Genomic DNA, 23,752 nt, shown 5'->3' on the forward strand with positions numbered 1-23,752 from the left:
GTGGCGGTGCAACACAAAAGCCACACGAAGCAAAAGCATGTCCCAGGGAGGATTCGAGCCTCCGTCTTCACGGGCTTGCGTTGCCACAACGTGATGATCTAACCACTAATCGACAAGGACCGTATGAGGCCTCGCTTTGTTGCACTCATAATGTGCGCAGGCCCAAGAAGGACCCTCTACGTCACTTATGATCGGCGATGCCGCTGCGCGTTTCCGCCGAGCGCGACTGCAGTGTCAGTGAGTGGCGGAAATCGCGCTGAGTTCCAGTCCAGCTCCCAGGTCTCGCCCCGGCTTGCGGATGCTGTACCAGCATCCTTCCTTGTCCTCCCACCACCATCTGGAGGATCGTCGACTACAATGAGGAAGCTATCCTATGTCGTCGCCTTCTTCGCCGTCATTGGGACTATGATCCTGGTATGTCTGGGGCCCGCCTGTGCTCCAAGTATGCGTAAGCGGGAAACTCAACCCACCCTTTCCCCTCCAGAACATCCTCTCCGTCCAGCGCCCTGATTGGTCTGTGTCCGGCCCCGGTTCAAGGTAGAGTGAGTGCTCACACGGACCGCTCTCCTAGGCTCGTCACGAAGAGACCAGACATCATCCACAAGGAGGTCGTTGTCTCCTATGGCCTCGCCAGCCGCTGCGAGCTTCGCGTCATGGAGGTCCCCGCCCCGAGCGGCGGCACGCTCACCTACACCAGCTACGATTGTCGGCCGTTCCCGAAGCGCGTCGAGGATGGCTGCGAGAAGGAGAACAAGGCCTTCTGCATGATCTGGGGCACCTCGAGCTACTTTGCAGAGCTCGGCATCGGCTTTGCCGTCGTAGCTTGTCTCGCTATCATATTTGGCGTCACAACTCACTCGCGTAGGAGGCGCATCTGGAAGTCGGCCTCGTTCTTAGTTGCGCTACATGGTGAGTGGACGACTAGGGTGGATACGGGGGTCGTGTGACTGAACTTTCACCAGTCATATCCCAAATTGTCGCCTTCGCTATCGTTACGGATCTGTACCGTCGCGATTCTTTCCCTACCTTCGAGCGTGCTCGTCCAGGTAAGTTGCTCGTATGGGGAGTCTTATGAGGGGTGGCTGACTTGAGTCACAGGCCTTGCATACGTCCTGAACGTCGTGTCCTGGGTTTTGGGCATCTTAGTTACCGCCGGCATTGTGATTACTGGAAACGCTGCCAAGCATGGCCACCAGTGGGCCGCCGGCAATCGTGCTTATCGTCCTATTTCAGGATGAGAGTGGTGCATCTTCTGCCTGGTCACACAAAAATGTTCGTCGCGTCCACTCAACGTAGTTCCGTACGCTCCTCTAGCCCTCTATCTCTCGTTGCATCGTTTTAGTCTACTAGTCTGTGCTTCGCGTTGTACGATGATTTACCCCTCTATGCCTTCCTTTGTGATCGTGTATGTTGTCATTGCAGGACCTTGTATATATATCATATCGTTCGTATCGCCGATACCTCATCCACAAAGACCTAATCGTCAGTCCCCCGGATAGTCTACCTGGTCATAAAGCCTAAGCGTCTCATTCCAGTCCCGTTTTCTCCTCCGCCTCACAGAAAAGTACTTCGCCTTGCTCGCCCATCTCCCCTGCACCCGGCCCTTCTCCCTTCCTCCGCTTTCCGCAAAGTACCTCTCTGGCTCGCCCGGCAGCCCAAGTGTGCTCACCGCAAGCTCCATTACGCGCCGATGCAGATCCTCGCGCCTCGAGCGCATCTGAGCGAGCGCAGGCTTCCCGATCAGGAGCAGCCGCGTAAGCGAAGCGAGCGCCCGGAACGCCGCGATGGCGTCCTCCATCCAGCGCAGGCTGAGCCACATCACCGCGGGGACGAGCACGGCGGTGAGCGGGGCGAAGGGGAGCGTGACGAGCGTGGTGAAGAGCCAGATGCAGAGCCCGGAGAGGAAGCCGTATGTGAGCTTGTACTGCGCGATCTCGTCGTACGTGTCCCAGACGGGGCCGGTGCGCTTGAACTGGTGCACGGCGATGACGGTCGTGGCGAAGACAGGGAGCCAGAGCAGCAGGCCGGGGAGGGAGAGCGCGAGGAGGACGAGCGCCCAAGCGGCGCGGAGGAGGACGCGGTAGAGGATGACGGGCCGGGAGAGTGGCCGGCGTATGCGGTCGTCCTTGATTCCCCAGCGTGCAAGCTGATCTTGATATTCCTACAAGGTTGTCAGTTCTGGAGTGTAACGACAGCTCAGGGAGGGAGACGGACCTTGAGGTCACGGCCGAGCTGGACGATCTTCATGTCCTCTCGCGCGACCTGCTCAGGCGGCGGAGCCTCGCCGTCACTGGAGGTGTCTGCGCGTGGCGCCTCCGCCAACTTGAAAGCCTCCAGGAACGTCCTGACGACGCGGATGTAGTCGCCTAGCGACATGGACGTACCGAGCGGTGCGTACATCCTAGCAGCAAGTTTGGCATTCCGGATCAGCCTCCAAGATGGTGCATCGAGCGTTCCCGAGCTGATTTGCTGATGCATCTTCGCAGTTAGAGAACGAATTTCGTTGTAGTCGATTGGCGTGAGCAATTCAGGGTTGTTCTGGGACTTCGGCGTAAGCACACGATCGTTAGTCAGGCGCGTGGGAGGTACCTTTGGCGTAAATTTCATTGGTGGATGGAACGTCACGAGCACATCCGAGCGAAAGTGTTCTCGATGCCTGCAGAACTGTGACGTTAACACTGCGAAACGTAGCCACTCAGGAATGGGACCCACATGTAGGTGATTGAACAGGTCAGAACATCTATCTCAAAGTCGGGATTGTGTCGGTTCCGCGAGAGGACGTCTGAGACCATCCTCGCGACTGCCGTACCCTTGGTAAGTACGTCGTAGAATACAGGATGTCAAAAACATACCACCAGTCTTGAGCGGTGCAATTGTTGGATGGTACCGGCTCATACCCTCAGGGAACAAGCATACTGCATCTCCCAGTTCCACAGCCTACATGGACGCCACATTGGTGATAATAAGTGTCGAGGGAATGTTGGCACATACCTCCACGAGAAACTGCATAGCATTGGAATTGTCCACTTGTTGGTCTCCAAAGTCCTTGCGTCTCTTGATTGGGACGGTGCCCGCAGACTCAATAAGCCAGCTGGTGAAGGTCTTTCTCCCGAACTGAGTCGATTTCGCCGTGAGCCTGAGGAGGTTTCGTTTCTATGGAGAGATAGTGAGCCCTATCATTGTGCGGTAATAGAGAGGACTGCGGCGGACCCTTGATGGAATAGAAGTGACCAGAAGCCTGGGCCGGGTCGGGTTACAAGGAGGGATGAGCTCAATACAAGTACAGACTTACAGCGCATCAGTCAGAGAGTTGCTATGGTTAGCACATACTATGCTGGTTCACGGTCAGACGGCGGAGCTCATGCCACTGGCGAGGGACATACCAAGGCACGCCTCTCGGTGGGATATTATCCACGTTCTCCACAACGATGGTCCCGTAAAATATCTTGAGCACAAACTTGAAGAGCAAACTGCATAGATACTAAGGGTCGTCGAGTCGATACCTAGGTGACAATACCGTACCGGATGAACATATAGGCCCATGGCGTTGGGGATCCTGCCAACGCCGCCATGGCTATGAGACGTGCTTCGGGGTTATGCCAAGTGCTTGGGTGGACTAGGAAAGGCCAGGGTGACGCCGGAAGTTTCGTATGGTCGCAGAGGTAGAGGTGTGAGTGAGAGGTCAGGTGCAAGGCCTCTCTGCGCGGTCATACTAAGTATATAATGTAAGTATTTGGCCCAGACGAGAGATGCATGTGGCGACTCGGCCCGACGGAATTATTGGGGAAGCGCGTTTGCGTCACGTGCGCAAGATTTAGCAGCAGATCGCAAGTTTTTCGACGCCGAGATCGACCACGCCCTGCTCGCCGTCGGCCACAGCGACGACTATACGTCCGCTAGCCGTGCACAACATGGCCGATAACGTTGAAACCGCCCTTGCAAAAATCCGTCCGCACACATCCTCTGCCCTCGCGCACCAAAAGGCTCCTGCGACCCTCCTCCGTGCGATCGAGGCTACCTTCCGCGAACAAAACACCGAGCCCTCTGCGACAGCATATTTCGCTGCTCTTCTAACTTCCCTTGATGGCTCCCTTCAGTCTTCGCGAGCTTCAGGCCCTGCTCTTGGGGATGGCGATCTCCTTCCCGCCGTGCTCTACCTTCTCGCAGCAGTCACTCCGTATATCCCTCAACCAGTGATTCGCTCACATCTATCGACTATCATCACCTTGACTTCCCCACTCTTCCCTGCTCTGTCTGCACATGCCCCGCCTCTCCGCTCTCAACTCACTCTCTATGGGACTGTGATTCTTGCTCTTGATCGCTCTCAGCTCGACAGTCAGGGCCTCCGGCAGGCCTTCATGACCATCTTGCAGCTAACCCTTGACCCTCGTCCAAAAGTGAGAAAGAAGGCGGCAGAAATTGTTAAGGACGTCCTCGCCGCGCCCCCGCCTCCTTCTCTGAAGCATCCTTATGCCGAGAAAGTAGCAGAGTGGGTCAAGGCAGCTCTCGAAGAAGTCTGCGCGGGCGGCCTCCCAAAATTCAAGGGAAAGAAGGCAGAGACTGAGGGGTCCGACGCCGCCATTCATCTTCTGGCCTTTCTCCGTCCCGTGCTCCCCTCCTTGCCCTCTGAGGTGAGTGTTATCTCGGTTATTGACTGTGCAAAGCAGAAACCTTAGCAAAGCCGAGCAGTCATTGTCCTCTATCACGTCTTCGCTCCTACTGTTTCCTCGCTTAGGGAACCCGTACCTATCCCAATCGGCATATTCTATCCTCTCCGAACTTCTGGCACTCTCAATGGACGACCCGACCGTGAACCTGCAGTCTCATATGTCTGAGCTCCTGAAAGTCATTCTCTCGGCCCCACCTCTCCGTAGCGACGCTGCCCTCACTGCTGCATGGGCCAACGTCCTCGGAAGCACGATGCTCGCATACCACCAAGCGAATCCGGAAGAATGCGCTGCAGAGCTGGGGAAGGTTTGGAAGGCGATTTGGAACCTGCTCGAATCGTCCGATGCTGCGACGCGCAAGGCAGCTGCCGATGCTCTAGCTACGCTTGGACAATGCTTCACGACGACTCTCATCAAAGCAGCTGTCAAGGAGAAAAGCTCAGATGAGCCGAAATCTGCCATCGGCAAGATTATCGCGCAGTCTACGAAGGCACTGGACTCGCTTGCATACGCCCGCGCAATACCTGACATTCTCGCCGTCGTTGCATCCCTCATCGAGAACCTCAAGTCTCGTAACGGGTCGAGGAAGAACACAACTGCAGCCGAACAGCTGTTGTTGCCTCTCATCACGAAGGTCGCAGACCTCAGAGTACAGAAGACCTTCGAGTACAAGGAGACCGCAGACGCAACACTCGGTGTCGCTATGCGTGTTCTCGGGCCGGCAGTATTGCTACGCGTATTGCCTCTCAACTTGGAGCAAGTCGATAGGTAGGTGCACCATCTCATCCTTTCTGGACCGCCCGACTCAAAAAACGACGCCAATGTAGGCAAGCCGGCCGCGAGCCTCGGGCTTTCTTACTACCGCTACTCGCCCAACCACACCCTTCGCCCCTTGGCCACTTCGTGTCGTACTTCGTCCCACTGACAGAACGAATGTTCGAGCTCCAGAGTACTGCCGAAACCGAAGGTCGCCAATCGGAAGCCAAGGTCTGGAGCGTTCTTATCGAGCAGATCTGGGTTGGTCTTCCCGGATACTGCTGGGGCGCTCCTGATCTCAAGCAGGTTTGTGTCCGCATGTTGCTGTCCGTATATCAGTTTCTCACATGACAATAGTCCCTCACGGCGCAGTTCTCGCAGCTGCTGTCGCAGCTCTTGTACGGCCAGCCAGCGCTCCGTCCCGCTGTGCTCCGAGCACTAAAGGTCATGGTTGACTCGAACGTTGCCCTTGCCAGTGAGGACCCGGACAGAATCGCCAAGCTCCCCGAGAGTGTCCGCACCGACCCTATCACCGCGGCCGAAGCACAAGCGAATATAGACTTCCTCCGTTCTCAGGCGGAGAGCTGGCTCGCCGTGTTGTTCAACGTCTTCGGTAGCGTTGGTCGAGATAACCAGCATATGGTCGGGGACGTGATCAGCTCGTGGATCGCTATAGCGGATGCGAAGGTGTGCCTCACCCCCTGAAGACCTGTCACCTCCCTGAGATTGACCGTCTTTCTAGGAAGTAACACAGGCATACCATAAGCTTGTCACGCTCTTCAAGCAGAACCTCGTCAAGGCGCAATCCGCACCCGCTCCCAGGGGGCCTACGTCTGACAGCGTGACAGTCATGAGCCAGGACCTCCTCTTGCTCGCGCTCCCGTACCTGTCGCCCGAGGACGCGACGGCGCTGTTCGCCATGTTCCTCACGAGCGACGTGCTCGAGAGCCGGGACAACGGCGTCCAAAAGCGCGGCTACAAAGTCCTGACGCGCCTCGTGGAGTCTGGCAAGGTGCAGGTGGACGCGGCGGTCGTGCTCAAGAAGCTCGAGGGGCTAGTCGAGGACCTCGCGGCGGCGGCCAAGAAGGACCGATTCCAGCTACTCGCGGCACTCATCGCTGTCATTCCACAGGATGCGCTGCACCTAATTCCTTCGATCATTCCGGAGGCGGTTCTGGGTACGAAGGAGCCGTCGGAGAAGGCGCGAAATGCAGCGTTCGACGTCATTGTGGCTATGGGCAGGAAGATGGCTGCTGGTGGTGTTGTGAAGCGCCAGATGCTTGAGGATATGGCTGACGATGGAGCTGGCGAAGGTATGTGCTCGCCATGTCTCTCATTTACTGTTGCTCAAGATGGTTCGAAAGCCGCCGGTAACATTGAGGAATACCTGACGATGGTCTGTGGTGGACTGGCTGGCGCGTCCCCGCACATGATTAGCGCAACTGTCACCGCGGTCTCTCGTCTCATCTTTGAGTTCAAAAGTGAGTTGCTTTCTTCGCCTGCTCAAGTCATGCCGCCAACGATTGTATAGATAGCATCTCTGCCAACATGCAATCCGAGATCTTTACTACTCTTCTCGTCTTTGTTACATCCGCCAACCGCGAAATTGTCAAGTCCGTCCTTGGCTTCGTTAAGCTCGCCATACACACCATGCCCGCCGATCTGATCCGCCCGCACCTCAAGGACCTCGTCCCCGCGCTGCTGAAGTGGTCGCACGACCACAAGAACCACTTTAAGGCCAAGGTTCGGCACATCTTCGAGCGCATGCTCCGGCGCTTCGGCTGGGAGGACGTCTACGCGTGCGCGCAGGAGGAAGAGGCGCGCAAGGTGCTGCTGAACATTAAGAAGCGCAAGGACCGCGCCAAGCGTAAACGCGCGAATGCGGCTGACGACGAAGACGAAGACGTGCCGAAGGCGAAGCCGGCAGCGGGCGACGCGTTCGAGGACGTGCTCTATGGCAGTGAGAGCGAGATCGAGGACAGCGACGAGGAGGACGCTCCCGCCCAGAGTGCAGGCCAGGTGAAGCGCAAGGGCAAGGATGCCGGCGCGAGGCTGAGGGTGGACGACGATGAGCCCATGGATCTTCTGTCTGGAGCTGCATCTCGCGTCACCAGTATGTGTTGTCGAGATTTCAAGGAGACGGTTACTGATACTCATGCGTCAAGCCGCCAACGCTGGTAAGCGCAAGAAGCCAGGACAAGACGCTGCGCACTTCAAGATAGACGGAGACACGGGCAAGATGGTCATCGATGACTCCGACGAGGAAGGAGCAGCAGCCGCAGGTGACGAAGACGTAGAGGGCAATGCTTATCGCGAGCACCTCACGTCAGTCGACGGCTTCACGCGCGGGCCGAATGGCAAGATTAAGTTCAACAAGGACACGAAAAAGCGCAGACGAGAGAACGAGGAAGCGGATGGGGACATTGAGATGGCAGATGGAGAGGCTCAGAAGGCAGCTGGAAAGAAGACGAAGCGGAAGATGGAGCCAAAGTTGGGGCACGAGTTCAAGGCGAAGGTCAGTCCGCACTTCTCTTATCACTTCACAGGTTCGTCGTCCGTTCTTGCCACTGAACCTATTCCGTTCACTGTTAACAGAAAGCCGGCGGAGACGTCAAAAAGGGAGGCGTGGACCCATACGCCTACTTGTCTCTCTCGCAGGCTGCGAAGAAGCAGAATCGAGGCAGCCGGATTGGTATCGCAGGCAAACGCTGAGTGTTATCTTGGCACTGGTCACGGAGTCATCGTTGCAGTCTATATCAAGTATCAGGTGTATTCCCATAGATTTTGGATTGGGTTTATCCCAACAAGCTTAGCTTGAGAAGCGCGGGTGCGAATGTGACGCCAAAGCCGGCAACCCTAGGCATACATGTGAACAGAGGAAAACGCCAGGCCTACAGGTGTGCCTGGACCAGGTTACAGGGGCCGATTGATTGAGCGTTCCCGCGTATCTGGGAGTATATCTCGAGCATTTAGGCACAGGTGGTGTCATCGTCCCGTCTGGCCTCGTATCCCCATCCTCCCCAGTGTTTCGTCATGGCGAAGAAGTTCCGCGTAGCAATCTGGTACGTCAACAGCCTCTTCTTGAAAAGGCCCCAACAAACATGGCTTTGTAGTGGTGGTGGGATCAGTGGCCTTACATTGGCCGTGGCACTTTCCAAATACCCCGATATTCAGGTACATGTATACGAGGCGACAGGCCAATTCAAAGAGATCGGAGCAGGGGTGATGATATACGCCCGGACCTGGGAGATCCTTTCGTTACTTGGAATGGCCCAAGACTTCTCCCGCATTGCGCATGCACCCCCAGACGGGTCTTTGGGTTGATTTTCCACTTCCTTCGCTTGCCGCTGGGGACTGACAATCCACCAAGGCATAGGATTTGATTACCGCAGGTCCGATAAGCCTGAAGTTGGATCCCGCTTTTATCTGTTCCAGATGCCATGTGAGTTGTCTGTTCTATGCCTTGGGACGAAAAGAGCACGAACACCTGACGACACCGTCATCACCGCAAGACGGCTGCATTCGCTTCCACCGCGCGCACTTCCTCGACGCCCTCGTCGCGCATCTCCCAGCCGGTATAGCGCACTTTGGCAAACGCCTCACCTCATACACCTACATACCTGTTGCGCAGCGCAGAGAGCCACAAATATTCTTGCAGTTCGCAGACGGCTCCGCCGCCACCTGTGACTTGTTGGTCGGATGTGATGGCATCAAGTCTGTCATTCGCAAGCAGCTGCTCGAGGACCACGTCTACAAGCAGGGAGGGGACCCCGGCTTACTCGAACACATCGAGCCGATCTGGAGCGGGATGGTTGCGTATCGGGGGCTGATCCCAGTGGAACGACTCAAGGAAGCCGATGGGACGGAACATCGTACGATACGGAGTCCCATGATGGTGCGTGCCTCCCTTTTCGAAATCCCTGGAAGACATCGCTGACGCTTTAGATGACGTGAGTCAGTATTGCGGGAAGAGCAAGGCAAGTACACGAGTACGATGAGGTGGACACTCCCATTCTTAGATATGACTGGTTGCAGCACATTGTGAGCTACTCCATCTCCGCCGGGTCGATAGTCAACGTCGTGGCGATGGAAACGAACCTACAACTCTATGGAGCCCCGTGGAAAGGCCCATGGGTGACTGAATGCAGCCCTTCGGAAATACAGGAGTGTTTCAAGGGTTGGGAGCCGGAAGTACAGGAAATGCTGGGGGTGAGCCGGTTGCCTTCAAACAGGCTATGAAGCAAAGGTGACAAGGCCATAGTGCCTAGATCGAGCTACAAAGTGGGCCATTCATGAACTCAAACCGCTTCCATTCTATACGAAGGACCGTGTAGTCCTCGTGGGAGACGCGGTGCGTAGAAACATGATGATGTGCATTTCGAGTCATTAGGCTCATGGTCTGTGTTCAGGCACATGGTATGACGCCACACCAAGGAGCTGGGGCAGGCCAAGCCATTGAGGTAAGTCAATTGCTTCCCCTCTAGCTCGGATGTCATCTCACGCAAGTAGGACGCATACATCTTGGCTGAAGTGCTCGGGCATCCCAACACCACCCTCGCAAGTCTGCCCAAAGCGCTGGTGACATATGAACGCGTACGACTGCCCATGGCGAATCACGTACTGCAGGGCTCAAAACAATCCGGGGACATGTACGAGTTCAACGGTCCACTGGAAGACAACTTGGTACCGTTGGGTCTGCAGATTGGACATCAATGGGATTGGCTGTGGACGTCGACGCCTCAAACTGAGCGGATTCGGGCATTCGAATTGTTGACCCAACAGAAAGCATCCTTGTAGCGCAAGACGTAGAAATCTGCGATGATGTATTGCGTCTAGACTGCTGTCTATTGCTTGAGCTTCTCCACTAGTTCCGGTACTGCCTGATACAGATCCGCGACGAGACCGATGTCAGCGACTTGGAAGATCGGGGCTTCAGGATCCTGAGATTTGACCCATTCAAACATCAGTACTAGATCGCAAGCGAATATCGAGAGTACTCGCCTTGTTGATTGCCACAATCAATTTAGAGTCCTTCATTCCCGCCAAATGCTGAATGGCACCGGAGATACCAATAGCTATGTACAGCTCTGGCGCGACGACCTTGCCCGTCTGACCGACCTGCAATGAGTTATCCGCATAGCCTGCGTCCACGGCAGCGCGCGACGCGCCAATGGCAGCACCAAGCACGTCCGCGAGGGGCTCCAGCGTCGAATTGAACGTTTCAGCGTTCTTCAGCGCACGACCACCGGACACAACACGGCTCGCAGAGCCAAGTTCGGGGCGGTCCGACTTGGTCAAGTCTGTCCGTACATGCTGCGTGGGCAGATTGGGGACCTCGACAGGGTCGACTGTCTGTTCCTCTGCTTGGACGCTTTCGTCGGCGGCAGCCGCCTTGAACGCGGTCGACCGTACAGTGAAAAACTTCAACCGGAGTGAGGAGGGTGCCTTCACAGTAGCGATCGCGTTTCCAGCGTAGATGGGGCGCGTAAAGGTGGTCGCGTTAGAAGAGGCATCGTGCTCCAGCGAAGTGATGTCAGAGACCGCGGGGAGGTCAAGCCTGGCAGCAACGCGAGGCAGGATGGACTTGGCGGAGGATGAATGGGCTGAGACAACGTGGGTGTAAGGGCTGCTCTCGCCAAGTAGCTTCTCAAAGAGAGGAGATACCGCCTCAGGGAGGGAGTGCGCGTACTGTTCGGACGCAGAGTGAATGACGGTGTTCAGCCCCTTCAGCCTACATCGCGGTCTCAACGTAGGGCGACGAATGCATGTGCTGCTCACTCACGTCTTCGCCTTCTCTACCACGCCTTTCACTTGGTCTGGGGCTCCAATGACGATGCCGGTAACCTGTCCTCCGAGCTGCTGGGCTGCCGTCAGTGCAGAAAGCGAGCCCGAGTCGATGACCCCCTCGCGATGCTCCAGGAAAACCAAGGCATGCGGGCCTGATACAGTCGCATATCGTCTGAGCAACGATCTGCAATGAAGAGCGGGGCGTACGCGGAGCATAGTGATGGTGAGTGCGAAAGACCGGTTGCCCCGCATCCCCCACTCAGTGCGCGTTCCCGATCCGCTTCCGCTGATCTATTCGCATTCACGTGCCCAGCCTCTGGGGGGCCCACCTTCTCCTGCACCCACAACTTGCCATCACAAGCACAGGTGGGCTTCAACGACATCGGCTCGAAAATGCCAATTAACCATGGGGCTTTGCGTTGGACTGCCTCCGAGAACAAGGTTCAAGGGATGCCTAGACTCTTCTTGGCGGCAGATACCGTTACAAGGGTCCAGGGGGACAAGCCTCCGTGTACGTGCCTCGCAATTTTGCAGACTATCGGTCACTCACAACGCTCATGGTCCAGGTCTGAGTATACAAGGTTCAATTGTTGCGCTTCTGCGGCCGCGAGTTCCACGGCAGGTGGCGTCGCCCACAACGGACGTTCCCAGGACTTTGTGCTGCGGTAGATGATGTGCCCCGCGGTTGGCATTCCCTCTGCGATGGGCTTGGGTTGCTTGCACGATCATCCCACGCCAGGGAACATTCGTACTGTTGCGATTGCATTGAGGTGAGGAGAATGTGGCAAGGTGACTCTCATAATACTCAGTTTGAAAATGTAGGTCGCGATAACTGCCTCCTGCGAGATAGTCTCCCTAGGGTGCGGAGATCGCATTCGCGATTGCCTGTATTGACGTAGGCTCAAATTGCGATGTTCCAGACCGTTCTGATGCATGCCTGCATGTGTCTAAGAGGCCGTCAGGCAAGCTAAAGCGAGTCTGAAGTGATGGACGCGCATCCAATTCCGGACCAGCATCTCTACCTTGCATTTGGCCCCGAGGACAGCGGTCTTCTAGCGCTCTCTTATCCCATAAAGTTCCGCCGAAACGTGTTGCCTCGTGCACCATCTTGAGACCCACCCACCATGTCCAATCGCGGTCCCTGCAGATTCTACGGCAAACCTGGCGGCTGCTCTCGCGGCTCAGATTGTCATTTCCAGCACGTTGATGGAGGATCTAGCGAAAGCAATATATCCAGCGGCTCCTCTCGCGGTCGTGGCGCACCACGCGGGGGGGCGCCTCGTCCTGCCATCCCTCGTGCACCGCACGGTGTATGTGACTTCTACTACTCCAGAGGGTTCTGTAACAGGGGCTCGGACTGTCGCTTTCGACATGAGAGTCCAAGTCAAGGAACAATTCAACCCTCAAGCACACCTGCTGTCGACGTCTCCTCCTTACTAACTCCAGCCGCCCTTGCTCGGATCCAAGGCCCTGGCACTGACGGATTCTTCATCTCCTCAACCAAGGAGATGAAGCCTTCGGAGGTCGACTATCATCTCCGCCGTTTCCTCGAGGATAGCTTTAGGTTCAAGCTCGCAGCGGACGCGTATGGATTTGTCGCCCTGATGAACAATGCAAGCTCCGGGAATAGTTCTTGGGTGAGTATTGGCTCCCTTCTGGTGACAGCAGTCTAGCTGACTATCAGGCCAGTCCCCCGAAGACGGTCAAGTAAGCACATCGATACATTGTTGTTCTTGGTCTGTGTTGACGTTGAAGCTAGTTGTTCTTGTCTCGTGTCGGAACGGTCCGTGCACGTTCTCATGCAATGTCGTCAAACCCCTAACACACGTCATCAGGGCAATGGTCTGCTTAGGATCGGAGACATCTTGGGCTGGACTCATGGTGTAGCCATCCGTCCCAGAGATCGGACGTCTCTCTCATTCGGACGAGGATATATCCCCCTGCTGCGCGTAAGTCCTGTGCAGATGTCACTTCAGTTCGCCCCCTCATGTGTTGGGTAGTACCTGTCCTCGGAGTACGTTGTTAAAAGCATCACAAGCAAGACGGTGAAGTAAGCCTATGGGCGGGTCTGGTCTATGCGTTCCGATGGATCTCAACCCCGTCTTCAGTTCCCTCTATTCCCTCATCATGGAGCACTTCGATCGGTTCTCGGAGATCGTGAAGTCGTGCATGGAAGACGCATTCACTATCTACAAGTCGTTCAAGGAGCCTGGACAAGCGGATGTAATGGGAAGCTCCGTACTGTCGTCTATTGCGCAAGTTCTCTTTGAGTACGTTTTTCGATCTGTCCATGAGATCAGTGGGATCATGATTTCGATACGACTTGCCACAGGTACATAACACGTTACAAAAACGCTGTAGCAACCCATCCATCCTTGCGTGACTTCGTGACAAGTCTCCACGGCTGGACAGAGGCTTGGATCGAAGGCATCTCAGCAGACCCTCCTACCTTCGACGATCCGATTGCGAAAGCTCCTCAGCTAGCTCGTCACTTCGTCATTGAGCGCCTCCGCGGGCTCGTTGACCGTCTAGTAGCCATCGTGGACCGAAAGCACAGGGACAATGAGCGTGGCAAGCAACCACTTCGCAATCCGATTGTCGCGATGAGCGCTTCCAACGAGGGTATTCTGGCGGCCTTGCACAATGCATACGAGGGACCTGGAATCCTCCGCCCCGGTGGTCCACGCCATAACAACGATTTCGTCAACATCGCTGATATCCAGATTGCTCCTACGCACGAGGAACTCACGTCTCTGCTACAGCCCTTCCTCCCCGCGAACCTCTATGGGGCTCCGCACCCTCTCCCGTCCGAGTCGATGGAGCAACTGCTCGATGTTCAATTCAGGTTGCTGCGCGAGGAGCTTACGTACGTTCGACGATACTTCACATGTATCATATCTGATCATTGTCGGACAGAGCTTCTCTGCGCACTTCGGCGCAAGCAATCCTTTCCGATCTCAAGCAGGAAAGCGGGCGGACTCAGCTGGACGACATCCTCAAGAAGCGTGGCGGGAAGTATCGTGGACACGCCGTCGGCCAAGATACGGTGCTCTTCAACGTCTATACTAACGCCGAATTCCTCACCATCGCACCTACCCAGCGCGGGCTGACTGTAGGCATCTCCATCGACGCCCCTCCCGGTCGCGCTCGTGCGTCTCAGGCTGGCTCCCGTGCGCACTTTTGGGAGAGCATGAGCAGCAAGCGACTCATGCAAGGCGGTCTTGTTGCCCTCATCTGGCAGCGCGGGGAGACGATCGAGGTCCACCTCGGCACCGTCGCCAGCTCGCTCAAGGACCTCACAGAGTCCGCGAAGCAGAGCGCGGACCGCGTCGGCATCCGACTCTCCTTCTTCTCCCCTGAGGTCGAGCTGCGGATCCTCCAGGAGCTGCGACTTCCCGCCAAGGAGCGGCGCTCGACTATGCTGCTCGTCGAGGCGACCGTCATGTTCGAGTCCGTCCGCCCTTTCCTGGAGGCGTTGCGCGTCGAGCCCGAGAGTGTCCCGTTCGGACGGTATCTCGTCCACCGCCCTCCTAAGTTCTTCGAGACCTTCACTATCTCTCCTCCTGCGTACGCCACCCTGCCAGGCTATTCTTTCCAGCTCGCTTCACTCTTCCCCTCTGAATCCGGGGTGGAAGACCTCAAGCTCATCGTCAACGACCCCACCTCCATAGAGACTGCACGAGACGTCTTAAAGCGGAGCAGTCGGCTCGATCCCAGCCAGGCAGATGCAATGGTTGACACGTTGACGAGAGAGGTTAGCCTGATCCAAGGGTAGGTCATCCTTCTATTTTCAGAGCTCGCAGTTTCCGATGATGACCGTTTATGCCAGGCCGCCGGGGACTGGAAAGGTAAGCTGCTCCTAGAGCATCGAAGATTCTCTACTGAACCGTGTACATGATCAGAGCTACACTGGCGTCGAGCTCCTGCGAGTCCTAATCAAGAATCACGCTGGACCCATCCTCATGATCGCCTTCACGAACCATGCTCTCGACCACATGCTCCGGTCTGTCCTCGATGCTGATATAACCAAGCAAATTGTTCGGCTGGGGTCACGTTCCGCAGACGAGCGCATCGCCGAGTTCTCCCTCGAGCACCAGGAGAACATTGCGGGCAGAACCCGTCTCTCTTCGGCCTTCTACACATATCGTCGCGCCCTTCGTGATGTCGAGGATGAGATCAAAGAGTTCATGAAGGATTTCTTCAAGACGGAAGTCGGCACCGAGAAAATTCTCTCCCATCTGTGTTTCCAGTGCCCGGGTTTAGTCGACTCCTTCGAGCTACCGCCGCCATGGATCGCAGCGATTCACAGCTTGACTGCAGCGGAGCAGGAGGAGTGGAATGTCGCCGGCCGGAACGGCAAGGACGTCAGGGAAGTCGACAACTCGCTGTATGGATTCTGGTTGCGTGGAGGGGACATCAAATTCCTACACGACACGCACTACGCGATGCGTTACCGACAGGAAACCACGTCTCAATTGACTGCTCAAAAGCGTCCGGCCAATCGGTATGAGCTTCTACAGCCCGAACAGCCAGAAGTCGATCAAGTTCAGGAGCCACAAATGCAATCTACCCCTATCACCACCGAGAATGTTGCAGTGACCGACCGCAACGTGGACGCTGACAGTGACGCTGAGAGCGATTTTGCCATGTCAGACGCATCTGCAGAAGAGGAATGGCTTAATGACGCCGTCCTCCCAGATCTCGATGAGCTCATGACCATGGAGGAGGAAGAACATCCACGTTCGCCCCAGCTGATACCTGTAGCAGCGGATTCATCCGGGTCTTCGCCTACATCCAACGTTCCGCCCCAACCCCACGCCATGCCCCAAATCCACACCATGCCCCAACCCCACGCCATACCAGAACCACATCCCGATGTGCGATCGGAGGCTATTCGCCCAGACGACTTCACAGACATTCGCGAGTTCTTTGCTGCATATGGATGCCCGGACATCCCACCCGTGCCCGCGTCCACTCGGCCAATCCCCGAGCTTCTCGAAGCGGATAACGTTTGGCTCATGTCCTCAGTTGAGCGGCAGCAGCTCCATGCGATGTGGTCAGACGAAGTGCGGATTGCGAGTCAAGATACTCAGACCCAGGAATTCCGAAGGCTCCGAGAGAAGCACGAGCGAGCGGCGCAAGAGTTCTCCGAGGGTCAGGCCGAAGTGAGTGTATATTGTTCACTCCGAAGTGGACATCCAACTGAGCTCTGCTACATCAGATCCGCAAGCAGCTGCTGAGGAACGTCGACATCATTGGTTGCACTACGACTGGTCAGTATTCCGTTTTATGATGATTGTCTTTGAGACTGATCCACATTCGTCCTGGTGACGCAGGTGCGGCGAAGTTGACGGCTCTCCTCAAAGGCATCGGCCCTAAGGTTCTGCTGGTCGAGGAGGCGGGACAAGTACTTGAGGCACACGTTCTGGGAAGCTTGGTGCCCAGTGTCCAGCACATGATCCTCATCGGAGATCCTCTTCAGCTCCGCCCAACCCTCAACAATTATAGTGAGTCTGCTAGCATCGCAGGATCCTTCACAAGACCGACTCAATTATTTTCTCGAAGCGCTTTCTATGGATCATCATCATGGAAAGCTCGTCTACAAGCTCGACATGTCTCTGATGGAACGCCTGTCATCCTCTGGACTTCCTATGTCTCAAATCAACGTCCAACGACGTATGCGACCTGAAATTGCAGACCTTGTCAGGTATACCAGGGTATATTGCCGGTTAATGAAGACCTGTCTCACATTCTCGTAGGATGACCTTGTATCCCAAACTCGAGGATCACGAGCTAGTGAAGAACTACCCGCACGTGCAAGGCATGGCCAAGGACGTCTTCTTCTTCACTCACGACCACAAGGAGAATGGCGGAGAGGACGACTTTGTCAGCAAGTACAATCAGTTTGAGGTCTGTACCAGATCGGCCACTTCAGCTGGTGCTATGTTGATCTATTGCAATAGGTCGATATGATCAAGGATCTTGTCCTCTACCTCCTCCGGTGAGGACAGCTTTTTCCCCCGAGTCTTGTTACTCACCCTTCGAATTTACAGGCAAGGGCCATACTCGGCTGAAGGAGACATCGTTGTTCTCTGTGCCTACCTAGGACAGCTGTCGCGGTTGCGGGACGCTCTATCGAACGAGGTCGCTGTCGTGCTCGACGAGCGTGATCAAGCAGAGCTCGATGATCGGAATGCAGAAGCCGAGGACGTCAGTCAATCCACGAGCGCGTTTGAGCGCGTGAAGGTGTCACACAGGGTATGGCTGATGTCTAGTTCTGAAGAGTGTTAGCTCACCTAAATGCTTTAGGTTCTGCTCCGCACCATCGACAATTTCCAGGGCGAAGAGGCGAAGGTGGGTCATTACTGCAATGCCCCGACTACCTGACTGAGCACGCCACAGATCGTAATACTATCTCTTGTCCGGAACTCGGGCGGTTCGGAAGAAGATGAGGTCTATGGGCACCAGCCAAAAGGACGCGCAAACATCGGATTCCTGCGAGTCAGTTCACCAGATATCAGCGATTGTTCTTGTCGCGCTGATTACCATGATATGCGTTACAGTCCGAGAACAGGACGAACGGTATGACCAATCTATATCTTGTCAGATGACATATCTGCTCACAACGAGCGACGTAGTTGCTCTTTCTCGCGCTCGTGAAGGGATGTACATCATGGGGAACGCAACGAACCTTTCGGCGAGGAGTAAGATGTGGCGTGAGGTCATTGAGGAGCTAGGCCGACGCGACTGCCTGGGTACTGCTTTCCCAATCGCTTGTCAACGGCACCCGCATACCGTTGAGTCCATATCGAAGCCAGGACAGCTGCCCCGTATCGCACCAGATGGTAAGATACTGATGTGCCTGCTCACCCTTGTTGAGCGATCGTCACGAGCCTTTTCTCTTGCAGGTGGATGTCTTCTTCAATGTGACACACGTCTCAAATGCGGTCACCTTTGCCCCTACAAGGCACGCACTATGTTCTGATTGCGCTTTTTCCGGACTGATCTCACGCATTCACAGTGTCATTCTGATGATCCGAGACACGTATCCGTATCGTGTGTCCAACGATGCACTCGCATCTGTCCGCGTCAACATCCCTGTACGAAGCAATGCGCAGAGCCCTGCGGAGAGTGTCGGGCGGAAATCACGAACGTGCAACTACCTTGTGGTCACACAATTCCTCGGGTGTTTTGGTTCGTCAGGCGAGATTCTGTAATGTGCTTGATTCTGACATGAGTCGGTTTCAGCTTCGAATACGACAGCCTCGAGAATGTATTCTGCCCTGAGCTTGTCACGAAGAAGCTCCCCGGATGCGAGCACGAAGCGACGATGCGATGCTCCGACAATCCCCGCCGATACCCATGTCGAGCAAAATGTGGTGGGATCATGTCGTGTTGCGGACGTCCATGCAAGGCGAATTGTCACGAATGCCAGTTCCTTAACACTGCTCCTGAACCCCGAGACGACAAGGAGGACGAAGTCGCGGAGGAGCTGCTCCCTGTCGAGAGGCTTACTCATGTCGGTCATCCGTGCGAGAGGAGCCTCTTCTGCGGTCATCTTTGCGGCAAACAATGCTCCTCTGATCATGAATGTACGACGGAATGCAAAGAGGCTTGCCGGCAGGTGTGCGCCCATGCACGTTGCAGGAACTACTGCTCTGTCCCTTGTGCGCCATGCCAGGAGCCGTGCACTTGGTACGTCTCGCCTTCGCGATTGTTAGGCGCAGTACTCACGACCTCACAGGCGCTGCGCCCACTTCTCATGCCCTCTTCCTTGTGGTGCTGTAAGCATGATGCTTCCGTAAAAGTGTGCAGAACTGACATGCTGCCCAGATTTGTGCTCGCCTCCCATGTGACAAGCGATGCGACCAGCTCCTTGACTGTGGTCATCGTTGTCCGTCTGGTAGGTCTATGCGTAGCAACCGTGACAATCTGTCTTCTGATATTGTTGAAGTCTGCGGAGAAGATTGCTCTATCCAAGTCTGCCCGCTCTGCGCCGGGGACGAAGTCAAGTCGAACGTCGTCGATCTCGTCATGCAAACCACCATGGCCGACTTGGACTACGAAAGCGAGAGCCTAGACAATTTGCTCATCACGATTCCCAACTGCGGACACGTCTTCACGGTGGAAACACTGGACGGCCACTGCGAGCTCACCGAGTACTACCAACGTGACGGTCCTGACGGGAAGTGGATCGGACTGGAGGCGCCGCCACCTGGCTTCAAGAAGCCGCCTACGTGTCCTACTTGCCGCGGGGCGATCACCGCTCCTCGCTATGGCCGCGCTTTCAAGCGAGCTGACCTTGACATACTCGAGAACAACGTCGCGTTCCACATGTCCAAGTCGCTGAGGGCGGTGCAGGCCAAGCTGGCTGCCATCTCGACGCCGCAGTTGGAAACCAAGTCGAAGGCAGTTGCTTCGGAGCTGACCTTCGCCCCTTTGAAAGTCTCCACGAAGGTGTTGAAGGCGTTGCAACGCGAACAAGGCGCTCGGATCAAAAGTATTCGCTCAGTTCCCTTCACGCTTCCGGAGATCGACCCACTCAATGCTGCTCTCCACGGTCTGCCTTCGGACGAGGCGAGGGCCTGGAAGAAGGTCGTCTTAGGACTATTTACGGCGTACAAGGACACCATCACTGCGTCCCAGACTCGCTCCGCACATTCCCATGCTTGGGAAGCATCCTTCGCGTACTTGTACCAAAAGGAAATGGACGACATCGTCGCGAATCCCATCGCAGCTCCGCGGAACCCACAAGAGTACGCCATACGCGCCGCTAGGATGAAAGTCGGGCAGCCGCCGCCGCGAGCGGACAAGCGCTTCCTCGTAGAGGCGTTCTGGGCAACGATCAATATCCGCCTGACCATCGCAAGCCTCGCGCGGACCTGGCTCGAAGCCCTCACAAAGCGCCAGAAGTACCCTCCCGAGAACCGACGTGTCTGGGCGACCTACGTCCACTTCCTCCTTCGCTCCTGCGCTGCCGACGCGGAGCTAGCGCTGCGCATCACCCAGGAGTCGGAGAGCAACCGTCAGGAGGCAAAGACCGCGCTGCTGATCATGCGCGTTGAGCTGGAGCAGTTCCGCTTCAACGTCCGCATGATGGAACAGAATGGGAAGATGTCTCCGGAGAATCGTACCAAGATGGCGGACAGCGCTCTCGAGAAGATCTCCAATGCACACGACCGGGTGTCCGACCTTCGCAGGCGCTCAGCTGCACGAAAGCGGAGGCCCGAGGAGACGGACTGGATGCAGGCGGAGTTCGTTGCTCCAGCGCAGACGATTCTGGATGACTGGAGGGCATTTGAGAGGTCGCTACGCGATGCGACGTTCTATCAGCCTGTGTCTCTAGACGAACTGACGCAAGTTGTCCAGAGTCTAGGCTTCAGTAAGTATTCCGCTTGAAGTCGTTTGAGCGTGGTACTGACGTGACTTGTCATCGTAGCGCACGTTGGACACTTCTACAAATGCCCGAATGGTCACGTATTCGTCATCGGTGAAGTGTGTCTTGTTTTTTGATCTGCTAAGGAGTGTTGCTCACGAGTTATGGTGCAGTGCGGCGGCGCAATGCAGCAATCATTCTGTAATGAGTGCGGAGAGGCCATTGGGGGTTCGCACCACAATTTGCTTGCGACCAACCAGCCGGTTAGGGAGCTGGAGGAGATCGCTCGTGAACATGGTGCTCGGCCAAGCCCTTGGAATTGGGCAATCCGCGTGTAGGTCTCGAACGGTTGGACAATAGTATCCTGAACATGAACTGTGCGACATATGACGCTCTCGAATGTGGACGGTCTTTCTCTCTCCATCCTGTACTAGTATCTTTTTTCTACTCGGAGAAGGCATACGTATGATTCGATGGGTTCTCATGTACTCTATATTGTTTCTGAGAGACCGCAACGAATACATCTTTGTGCCCGGATCTCCTGTAGGCGCCGATAGTGTATAAGTATCAGAAGGTATGTCCCACCTGGATCTCGATGCCATCAACGGGTGTGACGTCAGGATACGACTCGTGCGGGGCTTGTTTCTTGACAGCCACCACCAAGAGCACAATGTGGGGCCCCAGCGCATGCCCTCCTCCTCATCGCCGACTGAAGAGCCTCGATACTCATCCCCACACGACGCCTTTCGCCCTTCCAACCTTACACCTCTTGCAGCCTAGGCAATGGACGTGGCCTCGCAAACCATCATGGCGAACCCCGGCGGCGGCACGTTGTCGGAGTCGACCCTAATCCCAACGCTCGTAGGCGCACTCGAGGGCTCAATATCCGTCCTCCTCACCCTCTTCTCAGGTTTTGTCATGGCTAAAATCGGGTACCTGGACCACAAGAGCGTCAGGCACATTACCAAGCTGTGCACGAACCTCTTCCTCCCCTGCCTCATCATCGAGGCAATGGGACCCGACCTCACCTTGACGCACCTCTCCAAAGACTGGATCATCCCCATATGGGGTCTTGCATCCACCCTCCTTGCGCATGCGATCGGTTACGTCGGCCACCGCGTGATGAAGCTCCCGTACTGGACCATCGCGGCCTGCGGCCGTCCGAACTCGAACGTCCTCCCGCTCCTCCTCCTGCAGTCTCTCGATAGCTCAGGCGTGCTCGGCGCCATCTCGCGCGACGGCGAGGGCTCCTCTACGCTGCTCCGCCGCGCAAAGAGCCTCATCCTGCTCAACGCCGTCGTCCAGCAGACCTTCACCTTCCAGCTCGTGCCAGGCATAATCGCGCGTGACAAGCCGGTCGACGAAGACGCCGTAGAGCGCCAGGGCGGCGGGCAGGACAGGTTGCGCCCGGGCCCCGGACGGATCAATCCTGCTCTGCACAACGCTGAGCGCGTCGGGCTGCTTGATGACATCGACCACCACCCCGAGGACTCGGACGACTCGGAGCGCACGCGGACTGGAGACGCGTACAGGCACGCGCTCGACGGCATCGCAGACCGACCGGACTACCATTGGCCTCATCGCCTCCAATTTCTTGAAAATCCAGTCAAAAATGTCGCGAAGCACGTCAGCCCAGTGCTTCTCAGTGCTGTTGTAGCGTTCATCATCGGGGTAAGCTAGCGTCAGAGGACTGTGCTCGACCGACATTTTGGAGTCGCAGCCTGCGCACGTAACAGAGACTGATAGGGAGTCCTTACAGGCCACCCCGCCCTTGCACCACGCTATCCTTGATGGAGACGGCGTACTGTATTCCAGCCTCACGCAAAGTGTTATCAACCTCGGCGAGCTCTTCGTCGCGCTCCAAGCGTTCACCGTCGGCGCCGAGCTCGCTCTCGTAAAGTCGTCGGATCCCGGCAAGCTCCCTACCGTGTGGGTGCTCTTTGTGCGGTTCATTGTCATGCCCGGCTTGGCACTCCTCTTCGTCTTCCTGTCTGCCGGGCGCGGGCTGTACGTGGACGATCGCCTGGTATGGTATGTTGTATTGCGCTCGTGATATCTGTCTCGAGCCGAAGCACTGAATACTGTGGTCCGTCATTGCAGGTTCTTACTCGTCTTGATCCCAGCGGGGCCTTCTGCTATGTTGCTCGTCAGCGTCGCAGAGCTCGTGAACGTCGACCAGGGAGAGATTGCAGGGTATCTCACCGTTTCTGTACGTGTCCCCCTCCCGTCGCTCGTTCTTGAGCCGGCTGAAGCTGACCGACTAACTTCGATTCGCACAGTATTTATTCTCGCCGCTGATGGCCTTGGTGTGTTCCTCCGGCCTGTCTGTAGTGGCAACCGTAGCCAAACGTGTCCCTGGAATGTGAGATATTCGGGGCTTGTGTCCGCGCCGCTTTCATTTTGCTTTTGGTGAGGTTTTGCTTTTCGATGAGAAGGGTTTCGGAACGGGTCCGTTGCATTTTGCAGGGACGATGCCCGATGATGTATTAAGACCATGGGATTGAAGACAAATACGTTATAACGTCCTTATTCCTGTATTGCGTACGAATCTACCGTGTTGAAGATACCGTGACGCATCATCTTCGCGATACTATTCACGGGTACCGCTGTAGGCTTCGTGTAAAACGGATTTGCCGCAGATAACTACGTCTGTACGTACACGTTCCAGTCGTCTGATGACGGGTTCCCATGAGCACCATACGGTTAGGCACGCCAGAGCCATGTCCCTTGTACTCTTACGACGATCGTACGCTGATGTCTCTGTGTAGAAGACGCGTTAGAACTGTCCCGAAAAAATGACAGATAATCATGCGTAATCGGGAGCCAACAGACTGGCGAGCGATGATCTCGGGAGAGCGAACAAGTCGCCGAACTTTGATGACATAGAGGCCAGAAGCGCAGAATGCCGGCGACGAGCACACCGTATGTCCGACGACGATCCATAAATGGAGGGCGTCATAGTCGAGACCTCCAGACACGAAAGAATCCATGAGAAGAGGGGTGTGGGTTGAGAATGAGCTCTATCGTCGGATGCGGATGAAAGGCGGCTGCAGTGAGAGTGCATGAGGACCCCCAGAAGCAAGAAGCCTTCAGGATATGAATGCGATTCCAGGCCTTGCAAGCTATGACGCGCACACCCACGTGAGGCTCTTCCTGTACGTACGCG

At 56.0% G+C, this 23,752-nt stretch overlaps 8 protein-coding genes and 1 non-coding gene across 9 annotated transcripts; 5 read left to right on the forward strand and 4 right to left on the reverse strand.

Annotated features, from left to right (window-relative positions):
- Positions 1–38: 38 nt before the first annotated feature.
- Positions 39–120, reverse strand: DICSQDRAFT_t31. The gene has a single exon. It is a non-coding gene; the product is annotated as a tRNA-His (tRNA).
- Positions 121–357: 237 nt separating this feature from the next.
- Positions 358–1,238, forward strand: DICSQDRAFT_143909 (uncharacterized protein; the record flags this gene model as incomplete). The annotated part of the gene is made up of 5 exons (XM_007361809.1): positions 358–414; positions 485–513; positions 572–909; positions 963–1,046; positions 1,099–1,238. The coding sequence occupies 5 exons, from the start codon at positions 358–360 to the stop codon at positions 1,236–1,238; spliced, it is 648 nt and encodes a 215-aa protein (XP_007361871.1).
- Positions 1,239–1,483: 245 nt separating this feature from the next.
- On the reverse strand, positions 1,484–3,572 carry DICSQDRAFT_51639 (uncharacterized protein; the record flags this gene model as incomplete). Its single annotated transcript, XM_007361810.1, has 10 exons — positions 1,484–2,161; positions 2,215–2,538; positions 2,590–2,656; positions 2,713–2,800; positions 2,853–2,937; positions 2,992–3,153; positions 3,211–3,238; positions 3,293–3,334; positions 3,384–3,470; positions 3,523–3,572. The coding sequence occupies 10 exons, from the start codon at positions 3,570–3,572 to the stop codon at positions 1,484–1,486; spliced, it is 1,611 nt and encodes a 536-aa protein (XP_007361872.1).
- Positions 3,573–3,911: 339 nt separating this feature from the next.
- DICSQDRAFT_50619 (ribosomal RNA-processing protein 12) lies at positions 3,912–8,135 on the forward strand (the record flags this gene model as incomplete). Its single annotated transcript, XM_007361811.1, has 9 exons — positions 3,912–4,631; positions 4,690–5,435; positions 5,495–5,729; positions 5,781–6,110; positions 6,166–6,736; positions 6,788–6,904; positions 6,955–7,545; positions 7,589–7,938; positions 8,019–8,135. The coding sequence occupies 9 exons, from the start codon at positions 3,912–3,914 to the stop codon at positions 8,133–8,135; spliced, it is 3,777 nt and encodes a 1,258-aa protein (XP_007361873.1).
- Positions 8,136–8,456: 321 nt separating this feature from the next.
- DICSQDRAFT_166290 (FAD/NAD(P)-binding domain-containing protein) lies at positions 8,457–10,220 on the forward strand (the record flags this gene model as incomplete). The annotated part of the gene is made up of 9 exons (XM_007361812.1): positions 8,457–8,485; positions 8,537–8,742; positions 8,800–8,865; positions 8,936–9,318; positions 9,383–9,412; positions 9,459–9,632; positions 9,685–9,774; positions 9,833–9,883; positions 9,933–10,220. The coding sequence occupies 9 exons, from the start codon at positions 8,457–8,459 to the stop codon at positions 10,218–10,220; spliced, it is 1,317 nt and encodes a 438-aa protein (XP_007361874.1).
- A 47-nt stretch (positions 10,221–10,267) lies between these two features.
- DICSQDRAFT_143913 (electron transfer flavo protein alpha subunit) lies at positions 10,268–11,426 on the reverse strand (the record flags this gene model as incomplete). Its single annotated transcript, XM_007361813.1, has 3 exons — positions 10,268–10,363; positions 10,425–11,154; positions 11,206–11,426. The coding sequence occupies 3 exons, from the start codon at positions 11,424–11,426 to the stop codon at positions 10,268–10,270; spliced, it is 1,047 nt and encodes a 348-aa protein (XP_007361875.1).
- A 156-nt stretch (positions 11,427–11,582) lies between these two features.
- On the reverse strand, positions 11,583–12,371 carry DICSQDRAFT_132800 (uncharacterized protein). Its single transcript, XM_007361814.1, has 3 exons — positions 12,033–12,371; positions 11,777–11,980; positions 11,583–11,721 (listed from the first exon to the last, which is right to left on the reverse strand). Exon 1 carries the CDS (start codon positions 12,315–12,317, stop codon positions 12,066–12,068), a length of 252 nt encoding a protein of 83 aa, XP_007361876.1. The 5' UTR covers positions 12,318–12,371; the 3' UTR covers positions 11,583–11,721; positions 11,777–11,980; positions 12,033–12,065.
- On the forward strand, positions 12,335–21,121 carry DICSQDRAFT_152490 (P-loop containing nucleoside triphosphate hydrolase protein; the record flags this gene model as incomplete). The annotated part of the gene is made up of 28 exons (XM_007361815.1): positions 12,335–12,847; positions 12,900–12,917; positions 12,970–12,993; positions 13,046–13,159; positions 13,211–13,260; positions 13,319–13,480; positions 13,543–14,076; positions 14,127–14,981; positions 15,040–15,058; positions 15,113–16,375; positions 16,432–16,483; positions 16,547–16,717; positions 16,776–16,917; positions 16,970–17,120; positions 17,174–17,211; positions 17,264–17,468; positions 17,520–17,564; positions 17,613–17,711; positions 17,774–17,792; positions 17,849–18,055; positions 18,119–18,177; positions 18,232–18,404; positions 18,459–18,905; positions 18,955–18,994; positions 19,044–19,113; positions 19,165–20,592; positions 20,650–20,705; positions 20,760–21,121. 28 exons carry the CDS (start codon positions 12,335–12,337, stop codon positions 20,922–20,924), a joined length of 7,119 nt encoding a protein of 2,372 aa, XP_007361877.1. The 3' UTR covers positions 20,925–21,121.
- A 272-nt stretch (positions 21,122–21,393) lies between these two features.
- DICSQDRAFT_98906 (uncharacterized protein) lies at positions 21,394–23,108 on the forward strand (the record flags this gene model as incomplete). Its single annotated transcript, XM_007361816.1, has 4 exons — positions 21,394–22,257; positions 22,346–22,617; positions 22,687–22,795; positions 22,866–23,108. 4 exons carry the CDS (start codon positions 21,394–21,396, stop codon positions 22,950–22,952), a joined length of 1,332 nt encoding a protein of 443 aa, XP_007361878.1. The 3' UTR covers positions 22,953–23,108.
- Positions 23,109–23,752: the final 644 nt, after the last annotated feature.

This window comes from Dichomitus squalens, assembly GCF_000275845.1.
Source record: "Dichomitus squalens LYAD-421 SS1 unplaced genomic scaffold DICSQscaffold_3, whole genome shotgun sequence".
In the NCBI taxonomy this organism is placed as follows: Eukaryota; Fungi; Basidiomycota; class Agaricomycetes; order Polyporales; family Polyporaceae; genus Dichomitus; species Dichomitus squalens.